At 40.6% G+C, this 18,079-nt stretch overlaps 1 protein-coding gene across 4 annotated transcripts in view; it reads right to left on the bottom strand.

Annotated features, from left to right (window-relative positions):
- The window catches only part of LOC137631042 (zinc finger MYND domain-containing protein 11), a 202,189-nt gene that overhangs the window by 75,639 nt on the left and 108,471 nt on the right, over window positions 1-18,079 (bottom strand). For all 4 annotated transcript variants that reach the window (XM_068362614.1, XM_068362612.1, XM_068362611.1 and 1 more), the window contains 2 exons: window positions 7,965-8,161; window positions 4,553-4,669 (listed from right to left, as the gene is read on the bottom strand). In XM_068362614.1, coding sequence (XP_068218715.1) covers window positions 4,553-4,669; window positions 7,965-8,161 — 314 coding nt within the window. The remainder of the gene's footprint in view (window positions 1-4,552; window positions 4,670-7,964; window positions 8,162-18,079) is intronic.

The following is an 18,079-nucleotide window of genomic DNA, read 5'->3' as shown; positions in this document are numbered from 1 at the left end:
AAGGATTGGGTCCGCGCCTGTACTTCTTGCCAAACTTCCAAAGTACATAGACACACGGATTCAGGAGTGGGCACCTTTCCTCAACCTCAGCTTCGTTTCGCACACATTCACATCGACGTTGTAGGCCCCCTACCCACATCACAAGGACATCGTTACCTGTTTACCGTCATCGACCACTCCACTCGTTGGCCTGAAGCCATTCCCATGGAAACTGCAACGTCCGCCTCATGTACATCTGCCTTACTCTCTGGATGGATTTCAAGATTCGGTATCCCTGAGCATATTACTTCTGACAGAGGAACCACTTTCACCTCTCAATTGTGGACGTCATTAGCGAATCTCCTGGGCATCACCCTACATCAGACAACGGCCTACAACCCCGCTGCTAATGGAATGGTTGAACGTTTTCATCGCACCCTCAAAGCAGCTTTGATGTCCCGCTGCAAGGATTGCAACTGGTTTACTCAGCTTCCCTGGGTCCTCCTGGGACTAAGGACCACTCCTAAAGACGCCCTCGACGTCTCGGCAGCTGAAATGGTGTATGGCGACCCGTTGGTCGTCCCTGCCGAATTTTTTCCTTCTACAACCTCCTCCGACGATCTCCAGCGCATACGTCACGTCGTGGGAAAATTTACTCCGTGCCGCCAGACTTACAAGCCCCCAGCGAAGCATCACATACCAACGGACTTGCACTCTGCAACGCACGTCTTCCTGCGCAACGACACTAGCAAGCCACCACTAACGCCCCCTTACACGGGCCCTTTCCTTGTGATCCGACGCAGTCCGAAAGCATTCCTACTAAACATTCGTGGCAAAGAAGACTGGGTCTCCATTGATCATCTAAAACCTGCTTATCTACTGCCAAATGACCCGCCTACAGTTCGCCTCTCTAGATCAGGGCGCCCTATTTAACATGTACAGTATGTCATTTTTAGGGGGGGAGCCATGTACCAACCGTGTGTCACACAATTGTACATAATAATTTTGTATATATTATGCTTGTATCTGCGCTCTTCCCTCGCACTAAAAAGAACCTGAATGATCATGTCTCCGGTTTTGCTCTGTAATATTGTCTGTCACTCGAACATGTTATGTCCTGTTGCCTTGAGGTTTTGTATATAAAGGAGAGTGTTCCTTAATAAACAACTCAGTCTATTGCATCCTGCCTTTGAGTTCACAACCTTCTCTCGGCCCGTCACAATATATACATATACCAAGGCACTTCCCCAATTTTGGGGGTTAGCCGACATCAACAATGAAACAAAACAAAAAAGGGGACCTCTACTCTCTACGTTCCTACAGCCTAAATAATTACCATTACAAAAACTTAAAAAATTGCTGTGTACTGTATGTGTATTTATGGACTTATGGAATGCATGAAATTAATTTCCTTAATTTCTCATAAGAAAATTTGTTTTATAATAAGAGAATTTGAAATCTAGGCAATACTTTCTGTATATACAGTACCTTCTAATGTGTTGTGCTACTCTTCAATATAAATAAAAGTAATGTGTACTGTATATTACTGAAGTAATGACATAATACTCTTCAGTATAATAATAATAATAATAATAATAATAATAATAATAATAACAATAATAATAATAATAATAACAATAATAATAAGAGCAAAAAGGTAATAAAAAGTAAATAAATACAATGTCTTTATCACCATCACTTCCCAATACTTAACACTTTTTCCCTATGTTAAGATATTACCAATAGAAATTGCTAAAAGGGGCTGTAAATACATACAATATATGATTGTAATATATCACAGACAAAAAATATTCTTGTATTCTCTCTCTATATAAGAAATAGGTATAATATTTAAGGAAATTAATTGTTCTTGATTCATCATACATCCATATACCAAAGGCACTTCCCCCAATTTTGGGGGGTAGCCGACATCAACAATGAAACAAAACAAAACAAAAACAAAGAAGGGGACCTCTACTCTCTACGTTCCTCCAGCCTAACCATGGACTCAGCCGAGTTCAGCTGGTACTGCTAGGGTGCCACAGCCCAACCTCCCACATTATCCACCACAGATGAAGCTTCATAATGCTGAATCCCCTACTGCTGCTACCTCCGCGGTCATCTAAGGCACCGGAGGAAGCAGCAGGGCCTACCGGAACTGCGTCACAATCGCTCGCCATTCATTCCTATTTCTAGCACGCTCTCTTGCCTCTCTCACATCTATCCTCCTATCACCCAGAGCTTTCTTCACACCATCCATCCACCCAAACCTTGGCCTTCCTCTTGTACTTCTCCCATCAACTCTTGCATTCATCACCTTCTTTAGCAGACAGCCATTTTCCATTCTATCAAAATGGCCAAACCACCTCAACACATTCATATCCACTCTAGCCGCTAACTCATTTCTTACACCCGTTCTCACTCTCACCACTTCGTTCCTAACCCTATCTACTCGAGATACACCAGCCATACTCCTTAGACACTTCATCTCAAACACATTCAATTTCTGTCTCTCCGTCACTTTCATACCCCACAACTCCGATCCATACATCACAGTTGGTACAATCACTTTCTCATATAGAACTCTCTTTACATTCATGCCCAACCCTCTATTTTTTACTACTCCCTTAACTGCCCCTAACACTTTGCAACCTTCATTCACTCTCTGACGTACATCTGCTTCCACTCCACCATTTGCTGCAACAACAGACCCCAAGTACTTGAACTGATCCACCTCCTCAAGTAACTCTCCATTCAACATGACATTCAACCTTGCACCACCTTCCCTACTCGTACATCTCATAACCTTACTCTTACCCACATTAACTCTCAACTTCCTTCTCTCACACACCCTTCCAAATTCTGTCACTAGTCGGTCAAGCTTCTCTTCTGTGTCTGCTACCAGTAGTTTCATCCGCAAACAACAACTGATTTACCTCCCATTCATGATCATTCTCGCCTACCAGTTTTAATCCTCGTCCAAACACTCGAGCACTCATCTCTCTCACCACTCCATCAACATACAAGTTAAACAACCACGGCGACATCACACATCCCTGTCTCAGCCCCACTCTCACCGGAAACCAATCGCTCACTTCATTTCCTATTCTAACACATGCTTTACTACCTTTGTAGAAACTTTTCACTGCTTGCAACAACCTTCCACCAACTCCATATAACCTCATCACATTCCACATTGCTTCCCTATCAACTCTATCATATGCTTTCTCCAGATCCATAAATGCAACATACACCTCCTTACCTTTTGCTAAATATTTCTATTTTTAGAAGTTTTATTTCAGGTTGAAAAATAATAAAGTTAAAAAATTCATAAAATTTTTGATGACCTAACTTTTTTATTTATTAAAAAACAGAATTTTAACAAAAAATTTATTTCATTAAATCTTGGGCTTCATATACCTTGTTTCTCAAAGCTTGTTAAATGTTAAATTCTATACTAAAAAAAAAATAATTTTCCATATTGTTTTGCTACAAGCACTGCCCCCTCTAGTCATCGAGATTATACTGGAGTATATGGCAACAAAGGAGTTAAGGATTGACTAAATAGCCAACAACCTTCCCGTCGCAAAGTCAAAATGTTCCAACTCCTCTTGACATGAGTAGACAGTGGAGGGGAGATGGGCATATGTAGCTCAGAAAAGTCTAAAAATAATCAATTTATTATTAAAATTTCTTTTATTTCTATGGATCTCACTTGTGCTTCATATGGCTGAATCACACTGATGGAAGTAGGATAATTAAGAAAATACTTAGTCGAATTAAACCATAGCGTTGTGGTAGCCTATTGAAAATGTCCCTGCCGGGCAATCTGCTAGACTGGGGTTCGAGACCAGCTTAATTTTGATAGTTTCTTGCAAAGTCTGAAGCCTCACCATCTTTGTGAGCTAAGACTGAGGGTTTTCGGGAGCCTATAGGTCTACCTGATTAGTCATCAGCAGCCATTGCCTGGCCCTCCCTAGTTCCAGCTTGGATAGAGATGGGACTTGATCACTGATCATATGTATAATATGGCCAGTCTCAAGGGTCATTATCCTGCTGGAGAATCATCACTGCCCCTTGCCTCTACCATTTACAAAGGACTTTTAAACTTGAATAATTTCACAAATTTAGCTGAAACTTAACCTTAAGAAGCAAAATTTTATAATTTTCAAATTTATTTATCTAGATATTGAAAACTAAATACCCATGAGGTTTAAAAACCAAGACTAATTTAAGGAAACTTAGTACCCATCAGGATAGATAGGCATGACAGATAGATAGGCATGACAGTGTGTATAATTTCATATCTCTCTCTCTCTCTCTCTCTCTCTCTCTCTCTCTCTCTCTCTCTCTCTCTCTCTCTCTCTCTCTCTCTCTCTCTCTCTCTCTGAGGTAAAGATACTGGTGGCTACTATGATTTTAGCATGGTGACTACCAGTAAGATTCGTTGAAATTATACAATCCCCGAAATGGTGGGTAAGAAGTCTTGAAACAGTTATACAGTAAATGCACTTCGGTATTTGGTATCCATGTAACAAAAAATCTCTGTTTGACATAAAGAAAATGTTCTTACCTGTAATGTATGAATATTTACAGATATTGGACGAACGTGAGATTTCTCAATAACTGCCCTCTGATGCTGGCTTCCAAAAAATCTCACATCAAATAAGTCGTTTTCTTCACGTATAACCTGGGAGATATGCAGTACACTAATATTAGAAATGTTGTTTTTGAATGTACAGTTCTCAAATTGTTTAAAGAAAATAAAACAAACAATTGAATTAATTATCTTCTTCAACAAATGCCTCATCAGAATCATTCACTTTAAATGTGGGTTAACGATCCAAATGGTCACCAATGGGAATAACAGGATTAGATAAAAAATCTATCATTTCTATACTTACCTTTGAATAGTAAAATGTTAGTAATTTGGAAGTAAACAGCACATAGTCTAAGAAAACAAATAATGAACACATTTTTCTTTCTTGCTGCCACATAACCCCTCCATGGGAATGATAAATTGTCACCCACTCGCCATGTCCTGTTAAGTATGCAATGAATCTCGTGACGTTAACTACATTCTCTCATATAATGCTGACCATTATGAAGCTTTTCTTTTACTTCATAGTGTTTAACTTCAACTAAGGGACCAGAGGAAACCTTATAAAACAATGGCGGCACTAACGACTGATAAGAAAGCATGACTGGGGTTGTTAACATAAAGGGTTTTTGTTCCTACACACATACAAACCTTTCAACCTTTAAATCAGAGATATGTCTTCAGTGGAGCTAAAACAGCCACTGTATCGTTAACAATCCTGTCCAATTATAGCAACTTTTGTCTTTGGCCCCAATATATAAAGACATACTATTGTGCTGCTCTCATGACTATTGCTTTTCTAACATATATGCATGATAAGTGTTGGTTTGTTTATTTGTTTGTAAGCGCTCTTGCTTGTAAGCAGAAGTGCATCGAAAGTTAAGCATGTAGCAAATAGATTTTGTTCTTATGAAGATAAAAATCTTCAAACTTCAAAACTCACGTGTTGTGTACCTTAGTGAGGAGACTATACAGTAAGCTGCAGCAACATTCCCACCAATCATGAAGATGATGAACTCAAAGTAACACGTCTCGCTCCATCTAGAGGGAGTTACTCAATTCAGACAGTGTCAACAGTACCTGTGTGCCTGATAGGGAACATTGGTCGTTTGGCAGGCTAACCTGGCGCAAACGGTGTTCTCTGAAGGGTGATCCCTCAGTAGTGCAGTGTCAGTGAGTATTCCCCGTGCTTCCCTTGTGACATAACCATCAGTGTCGTGGTTTGTGTTGCGGTGGTGGAAGTTCTTGTAGCTACCTCCTCTGAGGGAGAGCAAAGAAGAATGATTGGAAAGGGGAAGTAGAGGAAGTGTGCTCTCTTTGTTGAACCTGATTAATCACTAACATGGCCTTTCTGAAAAGTGCTTGAATTAGTTGAAAACTAGTAATAAACCTGGGGCTAGCTTTATCCCTAGCAGCAGTTTGATGCAAGAGGTTAGGAGCCTATCAGCGAGTATAATCTTGGTGATTAACATCTCAATGACACTAAGCAGCATTGCTGAAACTAAAGTTCCAATCAAGAAAATGGATGGTTTTTCAGGCTTAACTGGTTCTAAATATGAGGTTGGAGGTAAAAGTATCTATTGTCAAGTGCATGACTAACAGCAGTCACATAGATTGGAAGAATGTTTGGATTGGAAGCAGGTGTGGCAGGTGTGTAGTTGGATACAACATATGGTGTACAACAGGAGTTTGTATGAGGCAGAATTGGGACTGTGTAGATACTGGTTGCTGAAAAGCTATGCTGGGCCCTTGTAAGTGTACTTGAAAAAATTAGCTTGGCTGGGTGACAACTGCTAAATAGGGTATGTCTTGAAGAAAGCAAATGGTTAGAAGCAGAGGTATAGCTTTGTTTGGAGATGATGGTACCAGAAGCATCGTCAGAACTTGAAGAGGGGTTATGCTGAAATGAGTCAGAAGACCTCTACTTGACACATGAACCTCTGCCAGCATCATTAAAAGCAAAACCTCCACTGCACAGGAATGGAAAGGATGGAGTGGAGGGGTGTTAAGGGTTTTACTGCAAAAGAGGCATTGCAGGCTCTCCATTTACTTCTGAAGTACAGCATGGAGAAAAGAAAATCCTTTAGCTGACCCTCATACTCATCATCTGAACAGCTGGACTGGTGCAACAATGAATCTACTGCACCAGTAGAAGTGGAAGAAGCAAGTGAGATATCACAAAGCATGGAACAAACCTCAGGAAATGAACCAAAAATGTTGATTCGCCAAAGTGAAGAAAAAAAGAGCCTGCTGCAAAACTGGACACCAAAGACAATCTGAAATCAAATGATTGGAGGCATTGCCAAATGTACTTTTACAATGCTTATTACCGGTATACTGCTTTCTACTGAGAACAATAAGTGTATGCAATCTCCAGTCTGTCAAACATCACAAATTAAATCAAGAAAACAGACCTTACCACACCAACAAACACTACACCAACAGTGAGGATTTAAGTCAAAACTTGATATAAAGGCAGCACAGGCATTACCTGGAAACCCTCTTCACCTACAGTCAATGGTAAATACAGTATCAATTATATCATAAAACACAAACATTAATTACTTTTGAGAACAATTCTGTTAGTGAAGAAAAATAATCCAAAATCAATTACAGCATACCAAAGTACATTAAGAAAGAATATTTACAGTTCTGGCTGAAATGTAAGATGGTATAAATTCAAGTTAATACACAAAACTGAACAAACTGCAAAAGGATTAAAGTAATAACTAGAAATAGGAAATCTCCTTTACATTACACAACAAAAACATAGTAAGTAAGGAGACACCGTGCTTTCCTTGAAAAACTTGGCAACACACTAAACAATAGACATTACATTCTAATCATGTGATTCATGATTCATTGCTAATGCAAAATAAATGTTATCATAAAACTGAAGAAATGAAAACATTAAAAAGAAAACATTAAAAAGGAATAAATGGTTAACTATCTAACAGTTAGTACTCCCACAAATAAAGAACTAAAAAGGTAAAAATTACCAGATAATCCATGAAAATGGTGTAAACTTTTCAGAAAATTTACTTGAAAATGGGTTGGAAACTTCAACTAAAAACTGTCTTATTAAAACCTATTATAAAACATAATTCTTCGACTGAAGTTGGAAGTGCCTGGGATCTGGTGCACGCAAAGGCAAAGGCTATGTAAAAGTAATGGGTTACAGATCAAGAAACAAATTTCACCTCACTTGATGGTAATCACTCATATCACCATGAGCTTGACCATATTTCTGGTAGTTGAGGAATTTTACATAAAGAAATGGTGTATTCCTAAGAACTAAACTCTTCATACCAATTATAGGCTTAAGTGAGAAATAGTTTTGAATTTATATACATGATTATAAGTTGTAATAGTGCACAATACTTACTTTGGCTGGCCAGTATGGGAATCCTTTTTGTTTGGCATAAACTAACTTGTGAGGCGGTCGACAGGGCTTGCAAAACCAGTACTTATCCGACTTTTCATTTGACATGCGATAACAGTCCTTACATTGTTCTAATTCTAGTAGATCATACTGGCAATCCCTTAACATTTGTCTTGCCATATCTGCTACTGTGCTATGAACTGGAAGAAATCAAACAGATATAACACACATGCCAATGCATTCTAAAACTATTCAAGCAAACAGCAATGTAAATTTTTGCCAAAGAGGACAAAACATCATAGTAAGGCACTTCATATTCAGAATCTACCTATACATATGGGTTTGTTGACTGAAGGTATCAGGGAAAAAAGGTTCAACTAAAACTTGTCAGATCTTTCAGTCACTTATTAAGCTATGAACATTTCCCAGCCAGTCACAGCAGAGAATAAATGAAGCAATTGTGATGTTAATGAGGGCTGATTTTACTTAGCATGACAAATTTGGAGATAATTTGTATTTTCAACTATACAAACCTGAGTCCTTTACATAGGATAAATAACAGCAAAGCTGGAGTACACGGCCATTAAAATTTTATAATGAGGTGTAAACAAATGAATTTTTTTAAAAATAGAGTTGAACACATTCCATGTTATTATATCATAATTTTGAAATGGAATGCCATTCTTAAAGTGGTAAGTTGGCCAGGGCACCAGCCACCCATTGAGATAGTACTGCTAGAGAGTTATTGGGTCTTTTGACTGGCCAGACAGCTCATTTTCCCTTTGCCTACATATATATCAAATACAGTAGTCTGGTCTATACTTTCCACATTCTCCTCTGTCCTTATACACCCAACAGCACTGAGATTACCAAACAATTCTTCTTTGTTCAAGGGGTTAACTACTGCACTGTAATTGTTCAGTGGCTGCTTTCCTCTTGGTGAGGATAGAAAAGGTTCCAATAGGTTCCTAAGCTATAGTAAGCAGCTCTTTTAGGAATCACCAAAATCAAACCATTTTTCTTTAGTATTGGGTAGTGCCATGGCCTCTATACTATAGTCCTCCACAGTCTTGGGTTAGACATCTTTTACTTGAGGGTACACTTGGGCACATTATTCTATCTTATTTCTCTTTCTCTTGTATTTCGAAGTTTTTATAGTTTATATATGAAAGATATATTTTAATTTTCTGGCTGCTCTTAAAACGTTTTATCTTCATTACTTCTCTTTTAGTATATTTATTTAATTATTGCCTTTCCTCATTATCATTATTATCAATTGCTAAGCTACAACCCTAGTTGGAAAAGCAGGATGCTATGAGCCAAGGGGCTCCAACAGAGAAAATAGCCCAACGAGGAGAGGAAACAAGGAAAAATAAAATATTTCAAGAACAGTAACAACATTAAAATAAATACTTCCAATATACTGTAATCTATAAAAACTTTAATAAAACATGAGGAAGAGGAATGAAATAGAATAGCGTGCCCGAGTGTACCCTCAAGAAAGAGAACTGCAACCCAAGACAGTGGAAGGCCATGGTACAGAGGCAATGGCACTACCCTTGACTATAGAGCAATGGTTTGATATTAGAGTGTCCTTCTCCTAGAAGAGGTGCTTACCATAGCTAAAGAGTCTCTTCTACCCTTACCAAGAGGAAAGTGGCCACTGAACAATTACAGTGCAGTAACCCCTTGGGTGAAGAAGAATTGTTTAGTAATCTCAATGTTGTCAGGTGCATGAGGATAGAGGAGAATATGTAAATGATAGGGCAGACTATTCGATGTGTGTGTAGGCAAACGAAAAATGAACTGTAACTAGAGAGAAGGATCCAATGTAGTACTGTCCGTCACTGGTCTATTTTCCCTGTTGGAGCCCTCCTTTTCCAACTAAGGTTGTAACTTAGCTAGTAATAATAATGATATAAGAGAATGGCACTGTACATTACAACTGAGTACCTGCTTCTCATAAATCATGCATTGAATATGGATATCAGGAGATTTGGGTAAGAAAAGTTTGTGGCAATATGCAGTGTGAAATGTTGAATGATTTTGAACGAACATGATAAGATAACTGTAGAGATCCTGTAGAGAGTAGGATTCCCCTGCTGTATAGGACCAATACAGCCCTTAAAATAAAAAAAGTAAAGTAAGAACTTCTATTTTTGTTCAGTATACCGGAATCTGGACTTAGATGATTCTATCTTTAATTATCTTTTACGGTTATGGCTAAAATACAAGAAGATAAAAAGGTTATTTGTTCTTGCTGGTGATTTCAATGCTCAGCTTAGTGAGTGGTTAAATTCTGTTTCTCCTACTAATCACCACGACTTAAGAGCTTTGGACTTTCTCTCTGAATCAAGCTACGAGTAAATCAGAAGTGAAGCTACTCACAGGTCTGATAACTGCTTGGACTTAGTATATACCGACTCTCCTAACATTATAACAGGTGGAGTTTGATCTGCAATTGGGACATCTGATCATGCCCTGATTTCACTAGTAGTTAAGACAACAACTTGTCCCTGATGTGTTATACTCATGTAAGATTTATATAAAATCTTAAGCAGGCTGGAATGGAATTTTGAGTGATCTTTTGAATCTGAATTGGTCACAATTGCAAAAGTGTTGAGCCTGTAGTTGTTTTGAATGAAAATCAGGTCAACATAATTGATAAGCGTATCCTTTCTTGTGTGCTAAAGTACCGAGTGAAAGAAAAATCCTGGTTCAATGATGATTGTAGACAAGTTTATTTGGAGAAGCAGAAGGCCTATCACCTTTGAAAGGATGACACACCAGATTTGACATTGAATAACTATACTTAACTAAGAGCTGTTCCTCAGATAGTTTATGCTTCGACTGAATATCCAATTTAACCAGAAAAGAAACTCTTTCTAGTACAACCAAGGACCATAAGTGATGGGCTATCTTTAAATCTTCACTCTGGTGAAGACTTAACAGCTCCAACTTACTTGAACCAGATGGCTCTGTAACTCACTGTTGACAAAAAAGCATAGTAATGAAAAACTCGATCTTTCTTATTCCTCTTTTCCTGAGGCTAAACTAGCTGGTTTAGCTTTACAGTAACGTGAAATTAAAACTCTCTTGATGGACCTTGATGCATATGGAGGTGTAGACCAAATCGTATTTTTCCTTTATTTTGTATAAAGACTGCTTATTTCCTAGCTCATAATGTTATTTTCTGCAAGTTAGCAAGATCCAAGTTTCTTTTAGCACTTGTTTATGTAAATGTGTTTGTGGTAGCTTAAGTCCAGCTGATTACCGCCCAATTTTCATAACTCCCATATTATCTAAAGTTTTTGAATGCCTTTTGCCAAAATGTCTAAATAGGTATGCTGAAGAAATTCATCTGTTCCATGGTTTGCAATTTGGCTTTTGTAAAGGCCTTGGAGCTTGTGATAACCTTCTTATAATTGCCAGTGATGTATCGAAATCCCTTGTTTGTGCTCAGGAAGTTCATATGATTGGCCTTGATTTTAGTGCTGCCTTTGACCATGTTAAACATGAGGACCTTGATTTCAACCTTATTAGGTGGGTCTTTTCTTAGCATTACTATTGAATTTTTGAGTCATAAATTGCAGAGAGTTGTTGTTGATGGGCATCATAGTGGGTATAGGAATGTGATATCTGGTGTTCCTCTGGCTAGTATTCTTTGCCCATTACTTTTCATATTATATATACATGATGTGGTTTGGATTAGAAAACAAGAATGTTGCATATGCAGATAATATTATACTCTCTTTGTTTCAATTCCATCTTCAGAATGTACTGTAGATCTGGGGTTACTGAATCTCTAAATAGAGATATAGCTAAAATTAGTGCATGGTGAAAATTATGTGGCATGAAGTTGAACCCTAACAAATCTTAAAGTATGATTGTAAGTTGGCTGAGGGCAATGGCTCTTCAACATCCAGATGTCAGCATGGATAATGTTTCTTTAACTCTAAACGACTCTATTAAAATACTAGGTGTGATCCTTGAGTGTAAATTTACTTTTGAGACACACTTAATCTGTTTCTTCTACAATTGCAAAAAATATGACTTGATGAGAAAGTTTTTCAAGATTGTTGGTGATCAATCTATTCTGATGTGTTTTTATTCTTTCATTTTACCTTGTTTTGAGTATTGTTCTCCTGTTTGATCTTTAGCTGCTGAATCTCATCTTAATTTGTTGGACAGGAACTTACGGTCAACTAAATTTCTTATTCCTGATCTAGATATTAATCTCTGGCACTGTTGTTCAGTTAGATTTTTAAGCATGTTGCATAAGATTTTTCATTACTATGACCATCCTTTGCATTCAGATCTTTCCAGAGAGTACCATCCTGCTTGTAATACTAGGTATACAGTTACCTCTTAATAGTCATGTCTTTTCCATCATAAGGCTCAATACTGCACAGTATTTTTGAAGTTTATTCCAGCTATGACCGATTGTGGAATGATCTTCATAATCAGGCAGTTGAATTGGTGGAACTTCAGAACTTCAAACTTACAGAGAATGGCTTTATGTTTAACTGGCTGACTAAGTCTCTCTTCATTGATTATACATGAAAGATCTATTTTAATGCTGTTACTGTTCTTGAATTTTTTTTTTATATTAAATATTCTTTATTTCTCTTGTACTTTATTTATTGCTTCATTTCCTTTCCTCACTGGGCTTTTTTTCTCTATTAGAGCTCTTGGGCTTACATCATCCTGATTTCCCAACTAGGGTTGTAGCTTAGCTATTATTAATAATAATAATAATAATAATAATAATAATAATAATAATAATAATAATAGTAATGAAATATCTAAAACAAACATCTACCAACAAATGATTAGAAATATGTTATTTTCATTAGTAAAATAAATTTTTGAATATACTTACCCGATAATCATGTAGCTGTCAACTCCGTTGCCCGACAGAATTCTACGGAAGGGATACGCCAGCGATCGCTATACAAGAGGGGGGTGTACTCACAAGCGCCACCTGTGGCCAGGTACTGCAGTACTTCTTGTTGACACCACCTCAATTTTTCCTCGGTCCACTGGTTCTATGGGGAGGAAGGGTGGGTCAATTAAATCATGATTATCGGGTAAGTATATTCAAAAATTTATTTTACTAATGAAAATAACATTTTTCAATATTAAACTTACCCGATAATCATGTAGCTGATTCACACCCAGGGAGGTGGGTGAAAACCAGTGTACATGTATATCAAGAAGCTAAGTATCCCGTATTTCATATTATCAGTTATTCAAAATAACAATGAAATTACAAGTACCTGGTAAGGAAGTCGACTTGAGCCATTACTCTGCCTTAAATAAGTTCGTCTTCCTTACTGAGCGCAGCGTTCCTCTTAGGAGGCTGAACAACTCTAAGGTGCTGAAGTATCAAGGGCTGCAACCCATACTAAAGGACCTCATCACAACCTTTAACCTCGGCGCTTCTCAAGAAAGAATTGACCACCCGCCAAATCAACAAGGATGTGGAAGGCTTCTTAGCCGACCGTACAACCCATAAAAAGTATTCAAGAGAAAGGTTAAAAGGTTATGGGATTATGGGAATGTAGTGGCTGAGCCCTCGCCTACTACTGCATTCGTTGCTACGAATGGTCCCAGGGTGTAGCAGTACTCGTAAAGAGACTGGACATCTTTGAGATAGAATGATGCGAACACTGACTTGCTTCTCCAATAGGTTGCATCCATAACACTCTGCAGAGAATGGTTCTGTTTGAAGGCCACTGAAGTAGCCACAGCTCCCACTTCATGTGTCCTTACCTTCAGCAAAGCAAGGTCTTCTTCCTTCAGATGAGAATGTGCTTCCCTAATCAGAAGCCTGAATAGTAAGAAACTGAGTTCTTAGAACTTGGGAAAGAAGGTTTCTTGATAGCACACCATAAGGCTTCTGATTGTCCTCGTAAAGGTTAAGACCTTTTTAGATAGTACCTAAGAGCTCTAACTGGGCAAAGTACTCTCTCCAGTTCATTCCCCACCAAGTTGGACAGGCTTGGGATCTCGAACGACTTAGGCCAAGGACGTGAAGGAAGCTCGTTTAGCAAAAACCGAGCTGCAAGGAACATGTAGCCGTTTCAGATGTGAAAACAATGATCCTGCTGAAGGCGTGGATCTCACTTACTCTTTTAGCTGTTGTCAAGCACACGAGGAAAAGAGTTTTTAATGTGAGGTCCTAAAAAGAGGCTGATTGGAGAGGTTCAAATCTTGATGACATAAGGAACCTTAGGACCACGTCTAGATTCCAGCCTGGAGTGGACAACCGACGTTCCTTTGAGGTCTCAAAAGACCTAGGGAGGTCCTGTAGATCTTTGTTGGTGGAAAGATCCAAGCCTCTGTGGCGGAAAACCGCTGCCAACATACTTCTGTAACCCTTGATCGTAGGAGCTGAAAGGGATCTTACTTTCCTTAGATGTAACAGGAAGTCAGCAATCTGGGTTACAGTGGTACTGGTTGAGGAAACTGCATTGGTCTTGTACCAGCTACGGAAGACTTCCCCTTGAGACTGATAGATTCTGAGAGTGGATGTTCTCCTTGCTCTGGCAAACGCTCTGGCTGCCTCCTTCGAAAAGCCCCTAGCTCTTGAGAGTCTTTCGAAAGTCTGAAGGCAGTCAGACGAAGAGCGTGGAGGTTTGGGTGTACCTTCTCTACGTGAGGTTGACGTAGAAGGTTCACTCCTAGAGGAAGAGTCCTGGGAATGTCGACCAGCCATTGCAGTACCTCTATGAACCATTCTCTCGCGGGCCAGAGCGGAGCCAATCCACGTCAGCCGTGTCCCTTTGCGAGAGGAGAACTTCTGAAGTACCCTGTTGACAATCTTGAACGGCGGGAATGCATACAGGTCGAGATGGGACCAATCCAGCAGAAAAGCATCCACGTGAACTGCTGCTGGGTCTGGAATCGGAGAACAATACAACAGGAGTCTCTAGGTTATCGAGGTAGCGAACAGATCTATGGTTGGCTGACCCCACAGGGCCCAAAGTCTGCTGCAAACACTCTTGTGAAGGGTCCACTCTGTAGGGATGACCTGACCCTTCCGGCTGAGGCGATCTGCCATGACATTCATACCGCCCTGAATGAACCTCGTTACCAGCGTGAGCTTTCGATCTTTTGACCAGATGAGGAGGTCCCTTGCGATCTAGAACAACTTCCACGAAAGAGTCCCTCCCTGCTTGAAGATGTAAGCCAGGGCTGTGGTGTTGTCAGAGTCCACCTCCACCACCTTGTTAAGCTGGAGGGACTTGAAGTTTATCAAGGCCAGAAGAACCGCCAACAACTCCTTGCAATTGATGTGAAGTGTCCTTTGCTCCTGATTCCATGTTCCCGAGCATTCCTGTCCGTCCAAAGTCGCACCCCAGCCCGTGTCTGATGCGTCCGAGAGGAGACGGCGGTCGGGTTTTTGAACAGCCAAATGTAGACTTCCTTGAGAAGAAAGCTGTTCTTACACCACGCGAGAGAAGACCTCCTCTCTTCGGAAACAGGAACTGAGACCGTCTCTAGCGTCATGTCCCTTATCCAGTGAGCAGCTAGATGATACTGAAGGGGGGGGAGGTGGAGTCTCCCTAACACGATGAACAGGGCCAGCGATGAAAGTGTCCCTGTTAGACTCATCCACTACCTGACTGAGCATCGGTTCCTTCTCAGCATGCTCTGGATGCATTCTAGGGCTTGGAAGATCCTTGGGGCCGACGGAAAAGCCCGAAAAGCTCGACTCTGAAGATCCATACCCAGGTAGACAATGGTCTGGGATGGGACGAGCTGAGACTCCTCAAAATTGACCAGGAGGCCCAGTTCCTTGGTCAGATCCATAGTCCATCTGAGAATCTCCAGACAGCGACGACTTGTGGGAGCTCTTAAAAGCCAGTCGTCTGACGGAGCCGGACACAAGATCATGGTACTGCTGCACAGTCTGTGAACTGTCAACCATGGGGAAGCGAGGAAGTACAGTGACAACCCGAAGCTGTCTAGAATGTCTGGGTCGTATAGACAACTCCTTATCGGGTTGCTGAGGTTGCCGCACTGCGTCACAACAAGTCACTTCTGCTGGTTGTTGAACGTCTTCCCAGTGACACACTGACTCCGTAAACAAAAAATCCTCTAACAAGGACTAAGCTTGGACTGCATGTCTTGCAACACAGCTCAAGGTCTATGGGAGCAGGTGTGGTAACAGACGGGGTTAGCGACTGAAGTGGAACCATTACCTTCCCTGGAAGCATGTTATGCTTAAATAAAAGTCCATAGGAGGCTACGCAGCTAAAGGCCCCTCTCCAAATGACAGAGTCCTCAAGGGAATATCAGAAGGAGGGAGAAAAGCACTTTCTCATCTACAGGGACCATATCCGAGAAAAGCTAAGTTCTCTCAGTGAGGGTTTCACTGGTGCAAAAGCAGCAGACTAGAAGGCAACGTTATGAAACTGCTTGACAGTCTAGTAAGTTGGCAACAACCAAAGATGTGTGACTGAGAAGCATGCGGTAAGGTATGCAGAGCATGCTGTATGTAGAGCATGCTGTATGCAGAGCATGCTGTATGTAGAGCATGCTGTAAGAGAAGCAGAGCATGTTGCATGGCGTGTAACATTTCTCAGAAATTCCATGACCAGTGCTAGATTGAGTAATATCGCATTACTGTCCATTGAAAGTGCACGTGCCGAGGGAATTGATTTAGACTGTTTTGTTGATGAATTTGATAGCCGGCATGATAATCGTAGAATTAAGCTGCACTAAATATACGATCTATAATCTACTTCACCTCAGGACAGGGAAACTCGCCCTGTTGGCAACACTGCATTACTTCATGCATGCTTGCATGGGGTTTTAATATCAACATAATATTTACATTACATTCATAACTCATGATTCATTTTGTTTTGAAGATATTTTGCCATATTTGCGATTTGTTAAAAATATATTGCAAGGAATACATATATATTTTTTTATTTAAGTAATACGAATAACCTCCATTATCATAATGTTTGTGTAGGCATACATGTATATGATTACAAATGCAAGTTATGAAAGTAATGAGGTGTTATTATTGTCATTTGTTATTTCAAAGTTGAATGGGAAGAGGCTCAAGTTGAGGAGAAAGTGGCAGATGCATGCGTTGAGGTGGCTGACTCATAGCATGAGGTTCCTGCCTCAAGAGTTGCGCTTGCCTCAAGGGTTGAGGTGGCTGCGCAGAGAGAGGCTCTTGACTCACGAGTTGAGGTTCTTGAGGTGTGAGCTGCGAGAGTTGAGGTAGCGGCTGCGCAGAACGCAGTTCCTGTCTCACGAGTTGAGGTTCCTGAGGAGCTAGCCTCAAGAGTTGAGGCTCTCGCCTTGAGGAAAGTTGAGGTAGCAGCTGCGAGAGCTGAGGTGGCTGCCTCAAGGATGGTAGAGGTTGTCGTACCTCAAAAGGTTGTAGCCTCAAAGATGGTCTAACTGCAAGAAAATCTTGCCTCAAGGCATAAGACTCCTGCTCCCATTGTTGAGGTTGCCTTAAGGAAGGTTAAGGTTGCTGCACAACGCTGGTAACTGGCAACTCCGAACGCGGTAAGGTAGCTTGAAGAACCTCAACTTCGTACGCCTGGCAGACTGGACTGCGGTGAGGCGGAGCGCTCGCAGGAGGAGGTGTAACCTTCTCAGCCTGAAACTCACGCATTAAGACCGCAAGCTGCGACTGCATGGACTGCAGCAAAGTCATCTTGGGATCAACAGACGATAAGGTCTGTTGAGGCAAAGCCTTAACAGAAGATGAGGTCTGTTGAGGCATCGCCTTACCTCTCTTAGGAGGTGTGCAGTCACCTGATGATTGCGGAGAGTCAGAGCTAACCCAATGACTGCATCCGGGTTGTTGAACTCTAGAGGTCTGGACTTTACGTTTAAGAGGTCTTGAGACCTGAGTCCAGCGTTTTCTCCCCGAAATTTCTTCTGCAGACGAGCAAAATAAGGGCTCAATCGTCTGCGGGTGGGAGTGACGGTCTCTGTAAGACACGCCCGCAACCACCGAGGATACTTCTGTGCGCCGATCAAGGCCTGCCGAACCCTTTTGCCCTTCGACATTGCTTCTCCCCTGGGCTTGGGAGCTTGCAAGAGGTCCCGGACTGGGAGGACGACTGGCACGCACAGAA

The sequence above is a fragment of the Palaemon carinicauda genome, chromosome 39 (assembly GCF_036898095.1).
Source record: "Palaemon carinicauda isolate YSFRI2023 chromosome 39, ASM3689809v2, whole genome shotgun sequence".
Taxonomy (NCBI): domain Eukaryota; kingdom Metazoa; phylum Arthropoda; class Malacostraca; order Decapoda; family Palaemonidae; genus Palaemon; species Palaemon carinicauda.
This window is presented reverse-complemented; position numbering and strand designations above follow the sequence as displayed.